The 20,253-nt window shown below is 40.6% G+C and overlaps 1 protein-coding gene across 1 annotated transcript in view; it reads left to right on the forward strand.

Annotated features, from left to right (window-relative positions):
• The window catches only part of MYLK4 (myosin light chain kinase family, member 4), a 33,485-nt gene extending 14,049 nt beyond the window's left edge, over window positions 1-19,436 (forward strand). Inside the window, exons 5-14 of the mRNA XM_009326445.1 lie at window positions 2,348-2,453; window positions 3,313-3,406; window positions 4,514-4,623; window positions 5,759-5,900; window positions 8,299-8,369; window positions 9,121-9,249; window positions 9,777-9,929; window positions 10,284-10,356; window positions 11,967-12,036; window positions 14,333-19,436. Coding sequence (XP_009324720.1) covers window positions 2,348-2,453; window positions 3,313-3,406; window positions 4,514-4,623; window positions 5,759-5,900; window positions 8,299-8,369; window positions 9,121-9,249; window positions 9,777-9,929; window positions 10,284-10,356; window positions 11,967-12,008 — 920 coding nt within the window. The 3' untranslated portion in view covers window positions 12,009-12,036; window positions 14,333-19,436. The remainder of the gene's footprint in view (window positions 1-2,347; window positions 2,454-3,312; window positions 3,407-4,513; window positions 4,624-5,758; window positions 5,901-8,298; window positions 8,370-9,120; window positions 9,250-9,776; window positions 9,930-10,283; window positions 10,357-11,966; window positions 12,037-14,332) is intronic.
• Window positions 19,437-20,253: the final 817 nt, after the last annotated feature.

A 20,253-nucleotide genomic window follows, 5' to 3' on the forward strand; every position in this document is an offset into this window, starting at 1 on the left:
CTCTTGTTTTAACAACGGAGCTAAAACTCCTAAGTATAGAGTGGTGGGAGAAATTATATCATGTGTGGCAAAATTGATTGACCTGTGGAAGTGCTGAGAACACGTGTTAACACAGAACCTGCAATGCTCTGGATGTAGCCTGCAAAACCAACTTGCTCATATTCGTACCATTGCAATCTGAAGTGAGAACAACTGCAGCCTATAAAATAAAGAAATACAGATTTTTGTGTGGAAGCCTGACTGATGCTGTTGAACAGTCAGATAAATGGTGCTCAGGCACTGAACTCTGAAGCAGTGCTTACTGGGGTGAAGCGGAGATTTCTAATATTAGACCTCCAGCTTGAGAATTTCAGTGCCTATCCCTGTATATGAAGTGATGGCACATGAGAGGATGGCCTGAAGGATTTGAAGATATATGTGCGTGTGTGCATGCATAGGACTCAGAATGAATTTCTTTGCTTTGGGAATGGGGGGAGAGTGGGAAAGGGAAACATTTATTAAATGTTTGTGCTAGGCTCTTGTAGCAGGAAACAGGAGATAGTGTACTAAAACTTTAAACTCCGTAACCTGTCCTGAGCTCTGGCAGATTGTTAGGGATGACATTAAGGTTAGAGTGCCTCTCTCGGAGCATTTTTGATCTGTAATGGGAGGTTGTTCTTGAATAGGGAGAAATCCCCTCTGGTGTGCAGGAAAAGAAAAATACAGGGTCTGTCACTGGGAAAATCTTGAAGGCTAAAACTTAGGCATAGCTTTAAAGAGGCACTCTGGCCTCTTTAAAAGAACACTTCCTTGCCCAAAGTTTGGTAACATTTGGGAGCTGACATTTTCTTCTGTCACTTACGTGCTGGGGCCCTTGGAGTTTGTGTTGTTAGAGTCAACTTCTGCCTTTAGGGTAGAGGTTTTCTTGACACTTTGGGGGTCTGGGTAACAGGCAAAGGCCCATACTTAAGGATGTGCAATTCAAACTCTTCAGAATCCCAAGTAGGTGGCAAACTTCCAGAAGCCCCAGCTTTTCACAATTCCTTGACCATGAACTAACTTCCTGACCACGTAAGTTATTAACACTGTCAAAAGAGAAATCTAGATACACAGCTGGTGTCCTGGAAAAATGGACATTCACTGTGAATAAGGACAATCTACTGCTACATTAATGACCAAAGTGTTCCTGCCAGCTACATGCTGTCATGGGGTTTTTTTGTTTGTGTTTTTAATCATTTTCACTGGAGTAATGAACAGTTTTAAAATTGCTCAACAAGCCTCACACAAAAGGGAGCTGGCATTCCAAATCAGAGAGCTCATGTTGAAAGGCTGGGGCTCTAGCCCTCCCAAACAGTTGAAGAAGTATTTGTCACCTTGGTCAGCCAAAGGTCACTCTTGGGAATATCAATCAAATGAAAAACAACGTGGGTATGAAATTGAAGTCGCAACACCCTGCAAAAAATCCAAAGAGAAATTAGGCATGCAGGGCTGGTCTCCAGCAGGGATTTTGACATCAGGATGGCAGAATAGTCCAGCATGTGGAGGTCTGGACAATAATACCAGAGACCTGCATTTGTGCTGAAACTCCATAGCTGCTGCAGTGTGATGTTGGGAACCCATCCCTTCTCTGTGCCCCTTTTTACCTTTTATCTGCCATCTTTTTTTAAGGACAGAAATTCTTCAGAGCAGCACGTGACAGTTACCATGTGTCCTACCACACCGGGTCCTGAGCCATACTGGAAATCCCAGGTGCTGCCTGCCAGGGTGAAACTCCCTCATGTGCACAAGCTCTAAATGTGATCTTTAAAGGTGATGACCACACTGTGGAGAATGACAAGTTGTGTCGATCAGTAGAGAAAGGGATTCTTCACTATGAACAGCAAAAGCTGGGAAATAGCCTCTTTTAGCTGGGCCTAGAGGAGAGCTCCGTCTCTCTTCCTACCCCACTGGAGAGTTACAGTACATACTCACCTATTAACAGTCACTGAGGGGGGGGAAAAAAAATTCAGAGAAAAAGCTGAATTCCTTCCAAACAAATTGCTGAGGCCCTTTGTGGGCATGAAGCTACATTGATTTAGTCTAGCGGTCTTCACTTTGCCTCTTGCTGCTGTTGTGCAGAAGATGCTAACTTAATAAAGGAGTCCTTGTCTTAGTAGTGTAGCTCCCCAGCAACACCCTGTTTTCTGAGCCAGAGCTCCTGGAATAAAACCCTTTTTAAATAACAGAGAAAGACCTATCTATAAAACTTACAGTAGGTGTACTCAGTTCTTAAATGAACTTATCTGGGGAAAAGTGGGACTAAAATACGAGATAGACAAGCACTGCGTGTGACCACTCATATTCTATCTGTCTGTTTTGTCTTTTGTAGATGATAGTCCTACTCCACCAGCACCATTTGATCACCGGATTGTCTCAGCCAAAAGGGTGGGGATCAGCAGTTATTATAATGTCAGCGAGAATGAAATCCTGGGAGGGTAAGTCAGGTGAACCCAATCAACATGGAAAGCAAGGCACAAATTTACAGCCAAGCACCTCAGGAGGCGAATGGAAGCAACATGCCTCACTAGAGCTGAAGTCATGAAAGTCTAAGCTCTAACAGAGCTTTAGAGAAGGATGAAAACAGGAGGCTGATTTTACTGTGTGAGTGAATTTTGGCTTAAGGTTTGGCACTGCCAGACTTGGCTTGTATTTGGTATTGTTCTAGGTCAGCCAGCTGTCTTCAGGTTTTATGACAGGGCTCCTAGGATGCTGTAATACTTTACCTCACATTGCAGCCAGCAGGACGTAGAGACATGTTGTAGCCTTCTTTCTCTCAGTGGATCCCATCCCTGAAAACACATGCATGTTTTCAGATAGATCAGCAGCCTAATCTGACAGGCCATGTAGTTACTTGATCTCTCATGCTGACATTGTTTATGAGAGAGTAATATTGTAGTTTTTGATGGCAGCATGGTCTTGGGTAGGGCTTTGTTTCATCAGGAAATCACAGCCCTCCCTTGGAGGAGAATGATGAGATGGAGAGGGGCAGATTGTGCACATAAGTGAGTTATTATCCTTACAGTATGTTGACTTCCCCAGGATTAGTCATTGCGTGTGAGGTGAGTACAATGAATCATACAAGTGGGATAATATCAGCTAGAACAGTGTGTGATTTTGGTGTGTCTAAATGAGTAGTAGCAAGTCTAATCTACAGAACAAAATAGCAGCAATAGAGCAATTGAAATGGAACCCAGTAGGGAGAGGATAATTTGTGTTGTCTATAACCTAGTTTACATTCAGGGCCTGACACCAGTACCACTGGATGATTTTTTTTTCTTTCCTTTTTTTCCCTAGAGGGCGATTTGGTCAAGTGCACAAATGTGAAGAGAAAGCAACAGGTCTCAAGCTAGCAGCCAAAATTATAAAAGCAAAAGGTCCTAAACAGAAGGTTGGTAGAGTGTGATATTAGTCTTTTGTTCCCCAATGGATCCCACACTGTTCTTCAGCTACACAACAGACCATGGCCAAGTGGCTCACAAGCCATCACACTCATAGGACCTGCTGGATTACCATTGGCTCTAGTTCTATTTCCCTTCTCCTTCAGAACAACTCATCAAAGTCCTCTTCTTGGGTTTTCTCTTTTTTTTTTTTTTTTTAAATCTTAATTTTTCCAACTCTCTTTTCAGCTCTTTGTGTTTCTTTGGTTTTACTTTTTTGCTTTCTGCTGTTAATTCTCTTAGTGTTTTCTTTAATGGTAAAAACATTTGTCAGGCTTGTGAGATAGCATATTGCTTCCCAAGCACACTGTAGCCTTTGCTGCAATGTCTTGATGTCACTGTGAGGGATGCTGATAACAGGCATGATCTGGGCTCCTGACATCAATACAAATACAGATAAGAAGAATTAGTCTGGCCTGTTTTGCAAACCTCATGGCCATCTGCGTAACATCCTTTGTGTGACAGCAGTGTCATTAATGGCATTCAAGGGTGGGATTTGTCTCAGCTAACTGGGGTTGCTAAGGTATAGCTGTGGCCAAGCTGATCATCAAGAATCCCCTTATAGTCAATGGAGAGAGATTGGCACCACCAGAGAATGGTTCAGGCCATCCTAAACTGCATGTCAAATATAGTTGGGCTGAATGGAGGTACCAGTCTCTGTCCCCTACTGCAAAGGGAGGTTTTGAGGACTGTCCTGGACTTTTCTTACACACCTTGATTTTGTATACCTACAGCTGATAGAACCAAGTCCTATTCTGCTTCTCTCTTTTCTTTACATCCCTGTGAACCCACCGCTTGTCCATGTGGGCTCTCTCCTTCCTTTTCCCCCCAAATAGCTTATTACTGAAGCAGTCCCCGACTCGAGCTCTGAGTTCAGTCTAGTAGCTCCTATAGTCTTGCCATCTATCACTGCAGGAGCAATCAAAGGAAAACCCTGTGTTTGGTTGCCACGAGTAAAAACATGAAGATAATGTAGATGTCTGGTTCAAACTATGTCCTGTTTCATGTAGCTTTCTTCAAGAAAAGGTTTCTGTAACAATACTTATGACTCTTTACAGGACGAAGTAAAGAATGAAATCAATGTCATGAACCAGCTGAATCACGTGAACCTCATCCAGCTATATGATGCCTTTGAATCAAAAAATGACATTGTACTAGTCATGGAATAGTAAGTGTGTTCTTTTTTTTTTCCCTTTCTGTCTTTACCACTTTTGCTAGAATTGTCCATTTCCTTCTTACTTTCTCCTGAAATTAGAAATAGAGCTTCTTACAGGTGGAAAGAACATATGAAAGATGTTCTCAGGAACAACAAAAAAAAAGGAATTTAAGAGAAAAGTTTTCCCATGCAGCAATTTATGCATTTTTTTCTGTGATGTGCCACATTCCTGGCGCTGTAAAGCCACTGCTCCATTTGAAGTTAGAGCTGTGTTATATATCTTCTCTTTAATTTAAAATTTTAATTTGTGTCAGCTAGAACCAGACCTCTCAGAATATCTCCAGTTCTGTGAGGCAAACAAGAAGACATTTTTCACAAAGAGGAGCCAGCTGTAGGTGTTGTGCCTAATCCTTATACTGGGTGCCTGAATGGATAAACCTGTGTTTTATGCTGGGTTATCAGGCTAATTAGGCACAAAATAGCTGCCTTAAAGTCAGATTACACAGATGTTGTCTTTAGGAAGCCAAAAAGGGCTTAACTAAAACATTGAAAGGCATGGCAGAAGGTTCAAAGTTATGTGAGTTTTGCTATTCTGGACATTCTCAGATAGTCCTCTGAATTTGGTCTACGTGATTAGCTATCACAAAAGGTAAATGTCTGTGTAGCTATGAACGAGTAAGCTGGGGGCATTCTGAAATGTGATGAGATATTAAGAATTCATTTTTGTTGACTTTAGATAGTTTCAAATTCAAATTTTGGATCATGTCCCTCTTAAACTCTGAGGGAGGAGACTACGGATTTGAATGCAGATTCTCCAGCATGTTGTCTTGGTTTTCCATGTGAATTCATTAATTTCACTGGTACAAACTGATGACTCAAAGCGGCATAAGGTTCAAATTTCAAGACTTTCGTACTTATCAATGGATGGGAGACAGGACTCTCAGACTTTGAAGAAGTTCAGGCCAGTATGCATCAGAACCCAGTTCTTGGAAAGTTCAGATCAGAGTACAAGCTCATGTTGTAGACCCACCTTATTGAACTTGACTGTGAATGATTAAAATAGTCAATAGCATAAATTCTGTATTACTCTAACTTCATGGGATTGGATTTGGACTTGGTCAGCACTTTATTGTCTTTCTCTCATCAGTGTGGAAGGAGGAGAGTTATTTGATCGAATTATTGATGAAAACTGCAATTTGACAGAGATGGATACTATCTTGTTCATAAAACAGATCTGCGAGGGAATTCAGTACATGCACCAAATGTACATTCTTCATTTGGATCTCAAGGTAGAGAATTTAGATGTATGTTTTGTGCAATGACAGCTGTGGAAATTCTTATTCTTAATGGTAGACCATACAGCTTAGCAGATTCCCATGGCAGAAACAACGAAGGGCCTTATTCTGCTTTCCTTAGACCAATGTGTATTTACTTTAACCACACTGGGATCAGTTAAATTACTACAGGAGTAAGTAAATTAGATGAGAATTGTGGTCGTATATCATAAGCCTCATAGCGCTTGAATTTTCCACAGACTGATTTTACAGAAAGCCAGCAGCTGACCACAAATATCTTGCTATTTTCAATTTTTATATTTGAATCTCAAGATATTGTGCAAATGTTATTTAATTCAACTGCACAAGTTCTCTGTTTTACACATCAGCCATGGCGTAGCAATTATCCCCATTTTTTACGATGCGGAAAACAAGGCATGAGTGAGTGGAACTAAATTCAAGGGTCATTCAGGATCAATGGAAACCCTGTACATCTTTCTGAGGACTACACTACACTGTCATGGTCATGAAAAGGCATCAATAGATAGCCAGCTTAAGGGAAAATACATTAAAATGTACTTGCTAAAATAAAAGAAATAAAAATAGTCAGTGGCTGATGTAACAAATAAGTACGTCTGTGTTGGGTTAGGCAATAGCTGCTAGTGCAGCTGAATGCCCAGAGAAGGGTGGCAGATTCTCTGCTACGTACTTAGTTATCTGAACTATTCAGCTATATACACAAAAAGTCCCCTCACTTCTTTTTAAAAACAAATCCACCAATTGCACATTCTTACTCTGGTTCACTGCTAATGGTTAACTGTCACCCCTTAGAAAACATTTGTTGTAAAGGTATTTTTCATTAGATTGTACATTTGAGCTGGTCCTTTCTACCTTGACCCAAGTTTTTATCAAATAATAGACTTGTTTCTTACCTCTGTTTAGTGCAGGAATAAAATGGGATGATGTCTTTAGTTTTATGACTGGCTATAAAGCTTCCTAGTAATCCCTGAGCTTTGCAACAAAGAAAAAAGACACAAAAAGTGCCCAAGATGGTTTTCTCTTTGGTGAGATTTTTATTACGGCTGCTGTTTTTGGCTTGTAATAACTGAGTTAATGTAGTACATCTTTAATGTTGTTAGCATATATATTATTGCAGTGGTTAAGCAAATGAGCAGATGCTTGTTGGGACCTGCTTCAGTTGCTAATCAATGACCAGACTCACTTTTCTCTTTCTTTATAAACGTTCAGTTACCCAGAAACCTGTCAAGCAGAAGTTTGCACGGTTCTCTGGGACACATTAATTATGTTCTTGGAGATGGCACAGTTTTAATATGAGGTCAAACTGCTGACAAAAAGATACATATACAATCCAAGAAATTCTTCCCAGGGACCTCTTTTCATGTGCTTGCCAGCTATAGCTTCTCCCTTCTGTTTTGCTTGTTCATAGATTGCTGTCAGTAACAAATGAGTTTGGAGAAGAAAGCTTGAAATTGAAAAAAAATCATCCTGACCATAATCATCCAGGACCTCAGAAACTATGGACATACAGTGTTTAAAAGTCCTATGGTGCTTAAAAGTCCTACATGTAAAATGAATTAGTAATGGTGACAAAGGTTAACTAATGTTTTAAGTGTCGAGGGCTGTTTTGTTTCAAAGAGGACTCAATGAGAAGGAAGACGGAGTAGCTATAAAACTGCTGGCAGTGAATACGAGACTGTATTTTAGGTATTTACATTTCAAAGACAATTGACCAAATTCTGTTCGCAGTCCCTTCTGTATGAATTTGGAGTAATTCTAGGAAGTTAATGTATTCCTGCCAGGGAAGTGAAGAACAGCATTTGGCCCTATGAAAATCCAGAGGGATTTAACCTGTGAATCCTACCTTTTGCTAAAATATCTGAGAAAAGCATAAAGTTGATGTGGCTAGCTTAATATATCAGTGTTCAATCAGACAGTTACTGCCAGAACATTTGTGAACTCAGAAACTTAAAGCTGTAAGGTAAGCTTCAAAGCCCAACAAATTTGTTTTTGGGTTTGTTTTTTTTTTTTTAAATCAGTGTCAGTTTATTAAGGTCTGTAAAATCACAGTGCCAGCATCCTGAACCCCCTCTTTGGAAGTCTGCATTCTCTGTCCCCCTCCCCCTAATGAGTTCTTTATCTGAACTGCTGCCTTATGTCAAATTGAAAAGCCGAGGAGAAGAAAAAGCAGTTGCAAGACACAGAACACACGACCCCAACTGCTGTGTGATAGCAGGGTGGGGTACCTATGCAGAGAAATCTGAACAAGGAGGAATGCAAAAGGTGCTTATGAGATGATTGCTGTGTCTTTAGTGTTTTTCTCCCTACAGTTTGCTAAAAGTCCAGTTTTTCATACTTGTTTCTCATTGAAGTGTTTTTTGGTTTCTCTGGGCAGCCTGAGAATATCCTGTGTGTGAACCGAAGAGCAAATCAAATAAAAATTATTGATTTTGGATTGGCAAGAAGGTATGTGCACGTGTTCTTGCTGATCGTAAATGAATTAGGAAACAATGAAAAAAGTATTACATCTCTACAATGACATATTAGACACATAATGGTCTCCTACTGTTCTTCAGACAAATTTAATGTAGCTCTTTTAACCAGGGATATCTTTTAATGAGTCATGTGAGCCTTATTGGAGCTGAGTAAAAAAGATTTGTTCTGAAGTCTTTTTTCAGGTAGAAGGTTGAAAGAGGGCTGATTCTGACTGAGCATGCACATAAGTAGATTGGAAGAGCTAAAATGGACAAAACCAGTGGTATATCTTGTCTGGTCTCTTGTCTCCGATGTTACGAGATTCTTCAAAAGAGAGTGTAAGAGACCTCAAGGTCTGTTACAATATATCCCATGCTATATCACTTTCTAGTTTAATTAGGTACCATAACCTCAGTGAAGGATTTACTGGTTAAAAATTCCATACCTATGATATGGAGAAGTCCCCAAAGGCTGATAACAGCTGCTCTGAGGACTCCTTGAAATCTGAATGTCTTCCTTTGTATAGCAGTTGGGTTTTGCCCTGAAGTATGATATAAAGCTTGCAAACATTTTTCATTCTATATATGGGTATATTTACTTTTACTTTGTACCTCTGTCTGTCCTTGTTTTTCTACTGAATTTCCTGTATGCTTCTGAAATCCCTCTAATTGCTAAACAGTTTATGATACAACTTTAATTAGAGCTATAACTGATGTTCTCTGTTAATGTTTCCATTTCCTAGATATAAACCCAGGGAAAAACTTCGAGTTAACTTTGGGACTCCAGAATTTCTTGCTCCTGAAGTTGTGAATTATGAGTTTGTCTCCTTTCCTACAGACATGTGGAGCATAGGTGTCATCGCTTATATGCTGTAAGTAGGATTCAGTCTCTGCTTTGTAAGCTGTTTCTAGGCTGAAATGTGTCAGTCATCCAAATTTGTTGTTACACTGGAAGGTTGACAAAATCTGTACCCAAAATAGAAAAATGTAAGCTTCTTTCCAAATTCCATATTCAGTAATCTCTCCCCTTTTCCAATCACCATGAACTTGTCTTCTTTTTTTCATTGCACATTTCTCATGAGCGTTTGAGCATCACACTTCCAGAATAATGTAGACTGCTTAGTAAGTTGCCAGTAAGTATGTGCAAGAGTGGTCGGAGGTCTAGAAAATATGACCTACCATGAACGACAGTAACGCTTGGTTTGTTAGGGAAGAAGGGTGATTATTTAAACATGCAAATAGAAGAGAGAATGGGAATGGTCTGGAGATTTTCTTAGACAATAACATGTTGCAAATTAGGCCAGGAGTAACAGAACAGTCATAGGTGGCACACTGGAGATCGTGTACAGGAAGGGGAAAAGACAGGAGGATTGAACTTTTTTTTTTTTTGTTACTTTAGCCTCAGTGGATTGTCTCCTTTTTTGGGTGATGATGACAATGAGACCCTCAACAATATCCTGTCCTGTAGCTGGGATTTTGAAGATGAGGAATTTCGAGGTGTTTCTGATCAGGCCAAAGATTTCATCTCAAAGCTTCTCATCAAGGAAAAATGGTATATAATCCCTGTATCTTTGAAATGTGTGTTCTGTGCCATTATGTCACAGTTGTGTCACTTGTACTGTTCCATTGCAGAACTATCATGACTTATCAAAGTGTTTTATGTCCCCGTAGAATAATATAATGCCACTTCATTGTTGTTGTTCATTATGTCCATAAAATGATCTGAAGTTACCTGAATGTATTTTTGCTGTGAAACTGAACTTAACTTTAGGGATTAGCTGCCATCTCGCGCAGTGTCCTGGGAGGACAGCATTGCATGATGGCAGAACACATGACCTGTAGGAGATAACTGTCGAATTGTAAGATTCTAAGAAAAACACTTAACAGCATTCTGGTTTTCCTTTAGCTGGAGAATAAGTGCAACTGCTGCCTTAAAACACCCGTGGTTATCAGACCACAAGCTCCACTGCAGACTCCAGGTCCATAAATTTAAATATCCGTGTGCATTGTGGATCTGCTGTTACCTTCTTGTGTTGCCACGTCACTATTTGCTTTGACATTTTTCTTATCTGTTTTTGAGTCCTCCTTGCTGCTGCATTTCTTGCCTCTGTGAGCCACGTGTGTCCCTTTGCTTTTGTTTAGCTGTTTTAATTTGCATGCTCACACTTGCTCATCGGTTTTTGCATGTCTGGGAAGAAATATATGGTCATGCAGTTGCTGTGTGTTGCAGAGTGGATCAATTTCTTAGCAAAATGAGACTATTTACAAAATGAGCACTGAATTACCGTATGAAAAGAGTTTTCCAGCTGGGGATGGTTCTGCTTCCTGCTTTGAAAGCCCTTCCAGGCTCTCCTGAAGGTCCCCTATGAGTACTGTTAGGTTTCATCCTACCTCTTCCCAAGGGTTTCCAGGCTCTCTTTCCCAACAGAGCCTGGAACCTCAGCCAGTGGACATCTTTGTACTTAAGCACCTTCTTGCCCTTCGAGGGTAACCAGCTTAGTGGCCAACACGAAAGAAGCAGTTGTTTGTTCACATGAACAATTCCACTGGGCTGAGTTGGAGGATCAACAAGATTTTAAACCGTTTTGAATATTCCTCTGTTGTCAGTGAGTTTGGAAGAGTCACACTGTTGATGAACTTGCTGTTGGCTGAATCTAAGTGAGTCCACTCTGTGGTTCAGTGGCTCATGAGGGGATAATTTTAAGCAGGTTTCAGAATTTTTACAGCATTTGAAGTGCAATATTCGCTTCCTCCTATGCAGGCAAAGCACATCTATGTTAAATAAAATGACTGCTGTATTGCCTAGGATGTATATGTCAAGGTGCCTTTTGAACTACAGCCATCATTAAGAATTAAGAGACCATATTATTAATTAATAAAATAATCTTATTAAAATAAGAGCAAAGATTATGATGATAAGAAAGCAGTAGTAGCTCTGCTGATGAGATGGTGTGGGTTCTGAGCAGGATGGACTGAGCAGTGTCGACAGCTCTGTCCTTGCGAGATGTTCCTGTTATACAGAGTAAGGATAACAAGAAGTAGTATAAAATCAGAAATATTAACAATCAAATAAATTATTATAATTTTCATTGAACTTTAGTTTTCGTGATAATCTGCCAGAACAGCAATGCCCATGAGATGATTAGAAGATTTATAAGTGTGCATACACGTTAAAAATAAGAGAATTTGTCAGAGGTAAGTGTCTCTTTAGAGGGTTTCATAGGATACAATTTGACTCCTTTAGTTGGGCTCCAGTGAAGATCCAATTCTGCAACCTGGGGAACAGGCTGTCTTTTCCAAATGCTACAAGAACACGGGCTGCTTACCTGCTCTGCTGCTTCCTATCACCAATTTTCTTCTGGGGAAACCCTACCCTAATAAAAACCTTACAACTCATGTCGTCCTTTGTAGCTCCTCCCCCGGTGTTTTTTGTTCATACTTCTTGTGCTTTACAAAAATAGCTTCACTAAATAAGCTGATGTTGTGGTGTTCTGCCATTACCTTAACTAGAGGTAAGATGTGATTGACCTTCAGTTAATGCTCAAATAATGTCATCTTTCTTTCTTTTTTTGTTTTTCTTTTCCCCTAGCAAAAGGCTAAAGGTGTGTCCCAAGCACCCCCGGCTCAATAACTTCTCTGAAAGAGCTGCCAAACGGAAGGTTTGTTTCGGGTCCCAAGTATTTCTTCAGATGTAAAGAGTGTAGCCCCTGCAGAAGGGAACAGTGGGCCGCCGAAATCCTTGCACAGTCCAAAGTGCGCGGTCCAAACTGTATTCGCCACCACCATCCCTGCTGTTGTTTGGAAAGCATTCAAAATGTAAACTGGCCCTATCGCTTATATGAAGTCACAGCAATGTGGGAAAAAAAAATCGTACATATGAAGCTGTATGTGCTGCAAACCCTGGCCATTTTAGAGGGAATAGTTATGCTCCCACTGGCTCTCATGGGGCAGTATTTCACCCAATAATTTTTCAGTGTTGAAAGCTTTCAGGTTTTCATGCTGTGGTTAGGAGTATGGTTTAAAAACTGTAGAAATATGAAAAGTAATTACTTTTTAGCAAAGGCACGGGCCAGACCCTCAGGGCAGCTCCACTAACTGTAGTGAAACGAAAGTGAGGTGTCCCCTAAAAGAAGCTGCTCCACACTTTTGCGGACCCAGTTCTGACAGGGCACTTCTCTGCCCTTTTAGCCTGTAGCAACCCAAACAACTTTGACAGAGCATCTCTCTCTCCTTTCTTTCTTGCTCCCTCTCTTTGCCCTTTCATTAACAAACACTTCATTAGTGGTTCTCAGGCTGGCTTGGTTGCCTTCCCTGGGGATCAGGGAGACTCAAGTCTGCTCTCATGTTCTGTCTCTGGTCTTTGACCAAAGCATACTCACTCAGCCACTTTGAAATCAGGCTGCCTCAGGCAGTACAGCATCTCCATAAACCAGTACACCAATTCCCACAGCCCCTTTTACCAGCTACCACAGAAGTTGGTGCCTCTGTTGAAGGACCATGGGAACCACTCAAAGGTTTTGGGGGCATCTCTGGGCAAAACTCAGTGGAGGGTCAAGATGTGAATGAGGCTGAGAATGCACACACTGTAAAACCACTTCCTCTTAGTCGTGCGTCATGAGTAACAACCAGGATGCCAAAATAAAAGTAGTCCACTTCTCACCACAAGGAAGTTTTTAATGCTGCCATCATGCATCATCTGCTTGATAGGGCAAGTGAGGTACTGGGTTTCGTTTGCAACAGGTTTTGTCCAGAAACATGTAAAAAAGAGAGTATTGTGAGAGGTTGAAATTTTTGTTCTGTTTTGACTAAGTAAAACTAGAATACATTTTATACAGTGCAGTGTAGTGACACAGAAGTTAATGATCTTTAAATGAGCTGTCTTGGGGACTTGAAGCTGCCTTTCCATGGTACACTGGAGGTCAGTGAGGGCTAAGGTACTATTATTATATCTTACTTGCTCTCTGAAGCCACATAACTTCCTGATATGGTAATGTCTGAACATCAACTTCTGAAGTGGGAATCCAGTGGGAATGAATACCTCCTTGTGACCCTCAGCATTCATCCCCACTTCACTGATGCTGGGACAGGTTACATGAAGCTTTGGTCCACTCACCTGCGTGCTTCTACGTAGTAGTCTTCTAAACAGGTTTTCCTGACCTGATACAGGACTAGTGTTTTTATCTGTATTTCCCATTTCAAGCCACTAACTTCAAGCACAGCAACCAAATGGTGAAAACTCTCCCTCTCTAATGCAGGAAGCACTGTATTACCCAATTTTCTATTACAACGAAAATCAACTTTGAGATAAATTGACTGTCCAACAGCAGTCAAAATTATTTTTAAATAGACTTTTTATAGCTTTGTAACATAGTAACCTACCCATGATCTAACCTGCAGGAAAACCTGGTTTTGGCTTTTGCAGTGTTATTTCCTCTGCGTGTGTTTTTCTTTTTGGAGTTTATTTGAGTTTACTTAATGAGTGGATCTAAAGTCATAGCAGTCCTTTGTTTTTAAAGAATCCCTTTAGCTATTTTTATCAGGCAAGTAGTACGGTTACCACATTTAACCCAAAATAATACACTCAAGTGCCAGTTGATTTAGGCCTGGCATTATAAATGCTTGCAGTGGTAACACAAATAAATGGAGAGGTTTGCAGCATGCCTTTTCATGCTGTGATCTGTATGACAAGAGGGGCAAAAAAGCAGAGTAGCTGCATTTCAGGAGAGACCTCCAGGACCATTTCTCCACTTAACAAAGAGGCCTTGTCTTTTTAATATTGTATAAAACATCTCACAAATAAGGTGGCTGCAAGAACCCTTCGTAAGCAAGAAGTTTCAACGCTGCTTTCTTTTCCTTGTGCACAAAGAAACCACCATGTGGTTGTCCTAGAACACTTAACCAAATAAAAAAGTATACTGCTGAAATAACTGGATTCTTGTTTTGTTTATTTTGCAGAAAAGCTGCTGTGTGGTTACTGCTGCTAAGAGATTTGAAAATATCAGCAGTCTTGGTGCTTTACCCCCTTGCCGTGACCGAGACTTCTAAATGGACCAACAGCACTTTAGCTGCAGGACAAGTCCCAGCATTGCTGAGCTGCTGCTTCTTTATTCAGCTGTTGAAAGAAGGAAAGTATTTCTCCAGGTTGCAGGAAGGTGTTTCTTCTGGAGGACCATGTTCTCCATGTCTGGGAGTGCTACATTAGCTTGGATTCATAACGAACCTTTCTCTATCTTGTCTTACATCCTCATTTACTTATCAAAGACTCCTTAAGGTTCAAATTATCGGGTTAAATTGACTGTTTCTCATCTCAGCCCAGAAGGCAGTCTGTCACTGTGTTATATCTGTAGCCAAGGTTGATTTGACACTGGAGTCAAATAATTTAAAAAACAAAAATTGCAGCCAGTTTAAAGCTGCCTTATGTAGAAGATTTGAAGTTTGTTTTTCCTGTCACACTAAAATGAGCTAAGAATTAGCTCAACCAAAGTTAAAGCCATGTTAATGTAACACCAGTGGCAGTGAGAAATGAGGCTTTCCTTGCACATAGGTGAATTTGCTGCAAACGTGATATGATACATTTTAGGACTTTTTAGCCTGATGAATTACTGTTCACTTTAAATACATTTGGATTAATTAAACAAGAAAGAAAACAAGGCACTATTCACTTGTACCCATGCAGACTCTGTTCTCTAGTGTGCAAGTATAATTTGGAGTTGTTTTAACAGAGGGTGATTTTACACCAACTAATTTGTTTAATGCTAATAGGACTGATTAAGACTATTGGCAAAGAAGAGAGTCAGACCTCTGTTCATTATAACCTCTGGGTACAGGCCCAAATGAAAATCCTCTGTTTTTCTGAAGTTTTCTTTTCTTATCTTGCTCCCAAGCCTTTCTGATTCTTAACTAGATAAAAAACTGGGAGTCAGAACAGCTGAATTCTTTACCTGAGGTTGTTTGAGTATGGCTCATCATTAAGTGAATGAGTCTTAGTTGCCTAGGCTGTGAGGTTAAAATAATGAGATTTATTCCCTGCTGTATATGGCTTTCTGACTGCTTGGTTTCAGAACTACATAAATGCAAAGTATAGTGAGTATTTTATTCAGTAATGCTGACATATTGTGGTGCCTTTTGATTTTCTCTGAATAATCCAGTTCTGATCAAACTGCATATTAACATAGCTATCTCTATATATTTATCTATACATTTCATATCTATTTATATTTAAATTATGGGGTTTTTTAAAGGGGATCAACATAAAGACAAAACAGTATTATTCATCACCACCCAATGAATTGTTTTTCATACCTTTGTCCGTCCTGGATAGCATTCATATTGGAATAAAAGGGGCCTGTTAATGGGACATCATGGCCGCGACATCTCTACAGCCAGTTTGATCTAATGTTTTAAAGCCATTGTAGTAGATCTCTTAAGACTGCTCCTGTAAATGAATAGGGCTTCTTACAGCTGTGAAATCTGAGAAATACTGATGCGTTGTACTAGTTGTTGCAAATACATGAGACCCATTACTGCTATCACACAATGACTCACCATGTAACTATGATACCATGTAGAGCACTGCCACCTTCAAATCCTTATCTGTAGTCTTAACTAAACTAAACTTTGACTAGCAGAAATGGAAGTTTCTTTGGGAAAAGACTAAGCAATCTCAAAGCAAGAAAACGAGCATATGACTTTTAGATAGAAACTGGGCTGCTTATTTTTAGTCACCATTTAGGTTCGCCTGTGCAAAAAAAAGCTACCTTTCTGCTAGGGCTGGAGTTCCCACTCCTGTTCTGACTGCCTTCAAGATATTGTAGATTTTTGTACAGTAAACAACTCAATGATCAGACTAAAATGCAGCAGACTTTGGAATGACAAGATCTCATTATGCACTTTAGTGCCAGTATTGTAGGATTGGGTTGGGGTTTTGTTTTTCCTGTGGTAGATTTTACATGGGAATGAATAAATTGCATGTCATTTTGAATCTTATTAACTATACTAAAATAACAGTGTGACTACAGCCTTATCTGCTTTGTTGCTCAGTTGAATTAAGAGGATTTATCATCTGTGGATATAGACATCTGAGTAGTAATTAAGAGCTTAGTGCCATAAAGGTCAGCCCTGTGTTAGAGTGTGTTGCGCTGAGTCAACCACAAATCCACCAGGAGCCGTAGGAGAATGTGGCCTCTGTTATGCACATCCACAGAGTTCATCCGTACAGCGCTCTGTCAGAAATACGCACACGTGAATTACTAGGGAGGGTGGAAGAGCTTGACATATCTCACATGCTTTGGGAGGCTAGGCCCTTTCAGAGGGCATGAGTTGAGGAGGGGGCCCCTCACTAGCCCCTTGCTTGTGCAACAAGGCAGTGTGCTAATACACTCAAGGGATTTAATTTTCATTCTTGCTAACACGGATAATGATGGTCACACTCTTGAGTCTTATCTGTAAACTGCTGCTCTGTTTCATCCTTGGAACAGCTCCTGTAGTGAGGGATGAGGTTGAAGTGGGGACAGTTGGAGGAGGTTGGACTGAGCGAGTCTCTACCGTGACTGAAGGTGCCATTTGGTGCCCAGGGTTAAGCACAAGCGTGGGCCTGCAGGTGTCCAGCGGAGGAGGAAAAAATCCCAAGTGTACTTCTTGTTATTGCCCCATAGACTCTAGCTCTGCAGCACCGAGTTAAAAGGGAGGCACATTACCAAGATCATTATCGTTATCAAGGGTAAAAAAATTATACTGCTGTGTAATTATCACACATAGAGCGTTGTGCCTGAGAAAAATGTCTCCAGAGGTGTTTGTTTGTATCTTTTCTGGCTGTTGTAATTTTAGTTAAATAATAACTTGAGACAGCTTCTTTTTAGTGGCTTTCTAATCCTGTCTCATTGCACTTTGAGCAGCATGCTGTTCTGTGTGTGTGTGTGCATGCAAGTTTGATTTTGATTCTGTTTCCCTTAAATACGTTCTGCAATGACTAATAGCTAGAGACTGCTATATTAAATTATTGTTTTGACACAGCATTATTTATTTTCTACTAGGTAATAAGTCGACTAGATTCTAATAAGTCAACTGCATCTATGTGAGTTTGCTTATTATCATTTTTGTTGCGTATTGGTTTAAGCAATTGCATTTGGAAACTGTGAATTACTGTGCTTGAGAGCAGGTTCGGGTGTGAAAGGCACTGTACTAGCTGTTGTTACTCCATTTAGCTGTGTACCCACAGGCAGTCAGAGATGGCTGCAGGTACTACAAGAGTGATATAGAAACATCAGTTGTGGTGGAAGGGATGAAGTGTCAAGATGTAGTATTTGGTCTGTGTACAGCACTGTATTCTTCCTGACATGTGAAAATTAAAGGCCATATCATGGGAACATAGTGATTTATACTAGGTGATGATTTGACCCCCAGGTTTGCATACAGACTCCCTGCTGGACTGCAAAAAGGCAGAGGGCTTTCTGTTTGGAAAGGCGGCTAAAATAAGGGCTGTTCTGCAGGGACGACCTGCGGGAAGTCGCTGGAAGTTGAAGGCAGTCTGTCACTGACAGATTTTCCCCAGGTCTTAGATGTAACTACTCAGAAAAGCACAGCTTTACCTGTCAGGCACTGAAAGACAGCTATCACCTGGTGCTTATAAGAATTAGGATGTTGTTATTCCCATTTCTATAGATGCAGTGCAGCTAGAGAAAATCTCAGAGAGTTTTGCCCAAGATATACTAGTGTAGTCTGACATTAGCATCAAGATTAGAAGCAAATTTACTTGGCTCAAGGTGGGACACTAGTGGCTTTCCATTTCTTTTCACACGTTGAACATCCTGGAGGCTATGAAATGGGTAAAAACCTTTAACACAGAAAGATGTCCATACTATCATATCCATGTTTGTGAGCACCTGCAGCCAGTCGCTCCCCTGAGTACCCTCTCAGCATAAGCAGCTGGCAATCTGTGATAATCCACTCAGGAGATTACTACAACAGAAGCTACTTCTTAATTTCTTTTTTCATATTCCTTCTAATGTCAGTAGCTGAATAGAGTTAAAGCCTAAGTTAAATTTTGCTATAACTTGATACCAACCAGAAATAGCAGTGCAGCTCCACAGAATTAAATAAGGGAAGCGCTTGGCCCACCTTTTGTGATGTGAGTAGCACAAGAGCCCAGTTTAACCCCCCCACCACCAAAAAAATCTACTTTGCACCAGTCCTGACCAGTAAAAATAAAAAGAACCTTAATTTTTTAACAGTTAAGGAACCTCAATCAAGACACAGTTTTTCTGCAGTGGTTAAATTGCTGCAGTAAGAGTCAAGGTATTTTAGCATCTTCAATTTAATGCTGACATTACAAATCACTGACAGCCTTTTTCAGCAAAGCAGCCCCCACCAGCAGGAGTTGTGAGAAAAGCAGGTGTTTGTCAGCTCTTCTCCGCTGATGGGGACCTGAAAACATCCCATCCCCTTCCCCTGGCCCCACCAGCGAGCAGGGCAATTCTTAGCTTGTGGACTCTTAATATGTGATAACAATTGAAGTTTTGCTTAGTGTCAAACCCACAGCAGTGATGAATGAAGGAGCACCGATGCTCCAAACTCCTTCCAGGAGGATGCCGCGTCTTCACATACTACTTTTATCATCGCCGACAGATACTTGTCCTCGTGTCTCCTGTGAATAAAACTAAACACTGCATGAATCCGTTTAGGGACGTTAGACTGTTTCACCTTCCGTGAAGGCTTGATAGCTGAACAACTAACTACCTGTTTCAAATCTTAGATGAAGACTGGTAGAGATAACGCTTTGTAAATATGTTGTTCAGCTAAGTCCATAGAGTTAGTGATCACATTTTGGTGCGGCAGAACTAATGTTTGTGTACCCCACAGCAACTTCTCTTAAATTTAGATGATAGGCTTGTGAGAACTAAATTATGAAGCACTTGGATTTTCATGTACCATACCACTTTGGCTTGCATATCTGGTTTTGTAGATTAACTCATGTATCTCTGGGATGTGTTCTTCTGTGAAAAACATGAAGCAATCTTGTAAAAAGATGACCGAGGAATAAATGCTGATTTTGTTTACTCCAGGGTTTTTGTTTGCTGTATTTAACGTGCCCATCATTTATACTGGTAAGTAATAGAAAGAAACGTGGCCTTTTTCCCAACTGCTGTCTGTAGATACATTAAGATAAAAGAAGAGTAATTTCTATTGAAACAAATATACCTAAGTCGCAGGTTCGCTCAGGCTCACAGCTTGTATTCACCCCTTGTAAGAAAGCCTCAGCTCTCTCTGCAAATAACTAGGACTTGAGGTGCTCTCAGCTGCAATCTTGCTGCAAGTCCTTAGACCAGGTCACTAGGGAGGAAAAAAGAGATTGCTGAAATTTCTGGTGCTCGGTCACTCAAGGGACCTGGTGTCACTCTTTTCGCCCTAAATTGTCACACTTGGACTGTTGGCTTGTTATTCAGTATTGCTTTCTGGGGAACGCACTTTAACCTTACCCCATCTAGGAGTTCACTGACTAATAAACCAGCCTGAAATCAGAAGGAATGTTTCCTGCAGACTTAAATCAACCTTAAACTGGGCTGGCTAGTGAAAAAATGAAGAGCAAGAACAAAAATTGAGAAAAAAGTTACAAAGCAACCTCTGACTGGCACTGGCCTACATTCAGTAAGTAGCACTTTTTCTGCGTGGTTTATCCACAACTCTGGTTGCAGCACTTGAGACATTCGCCATGCTTGAGGAGCAACTTTGGCTTCTTATACTGGAAGGCTCCCACTTAATATCAGCCCGTATTTGACGAGCCTGAGCTTTGCAGGTGTAAGATCTAAGCCTACAACAAGACACCCTCCTGGTTAAGCTGTAAGTTAAATCATCTAAAGAGTTGCACTCATCTCCCGGGG

This window comes from Pygoscelis adeliae, unplaced genomic scaffold, assembly GCF_000699105.1.
Source record: "Pygoscelis adeliae isolate BGI_AS28 unplaced genomic scaffold, ASM69910v1 Scaffold186, whole genome shotgun sequence".
Taxonomy (NCBI): domain Eukaryota; kingdom Metazoa; phylum Chordata; class Aves; order Sphenisciformes; family Spheniscidae; genus Pygoscelis; species Pygoscelis adeliae.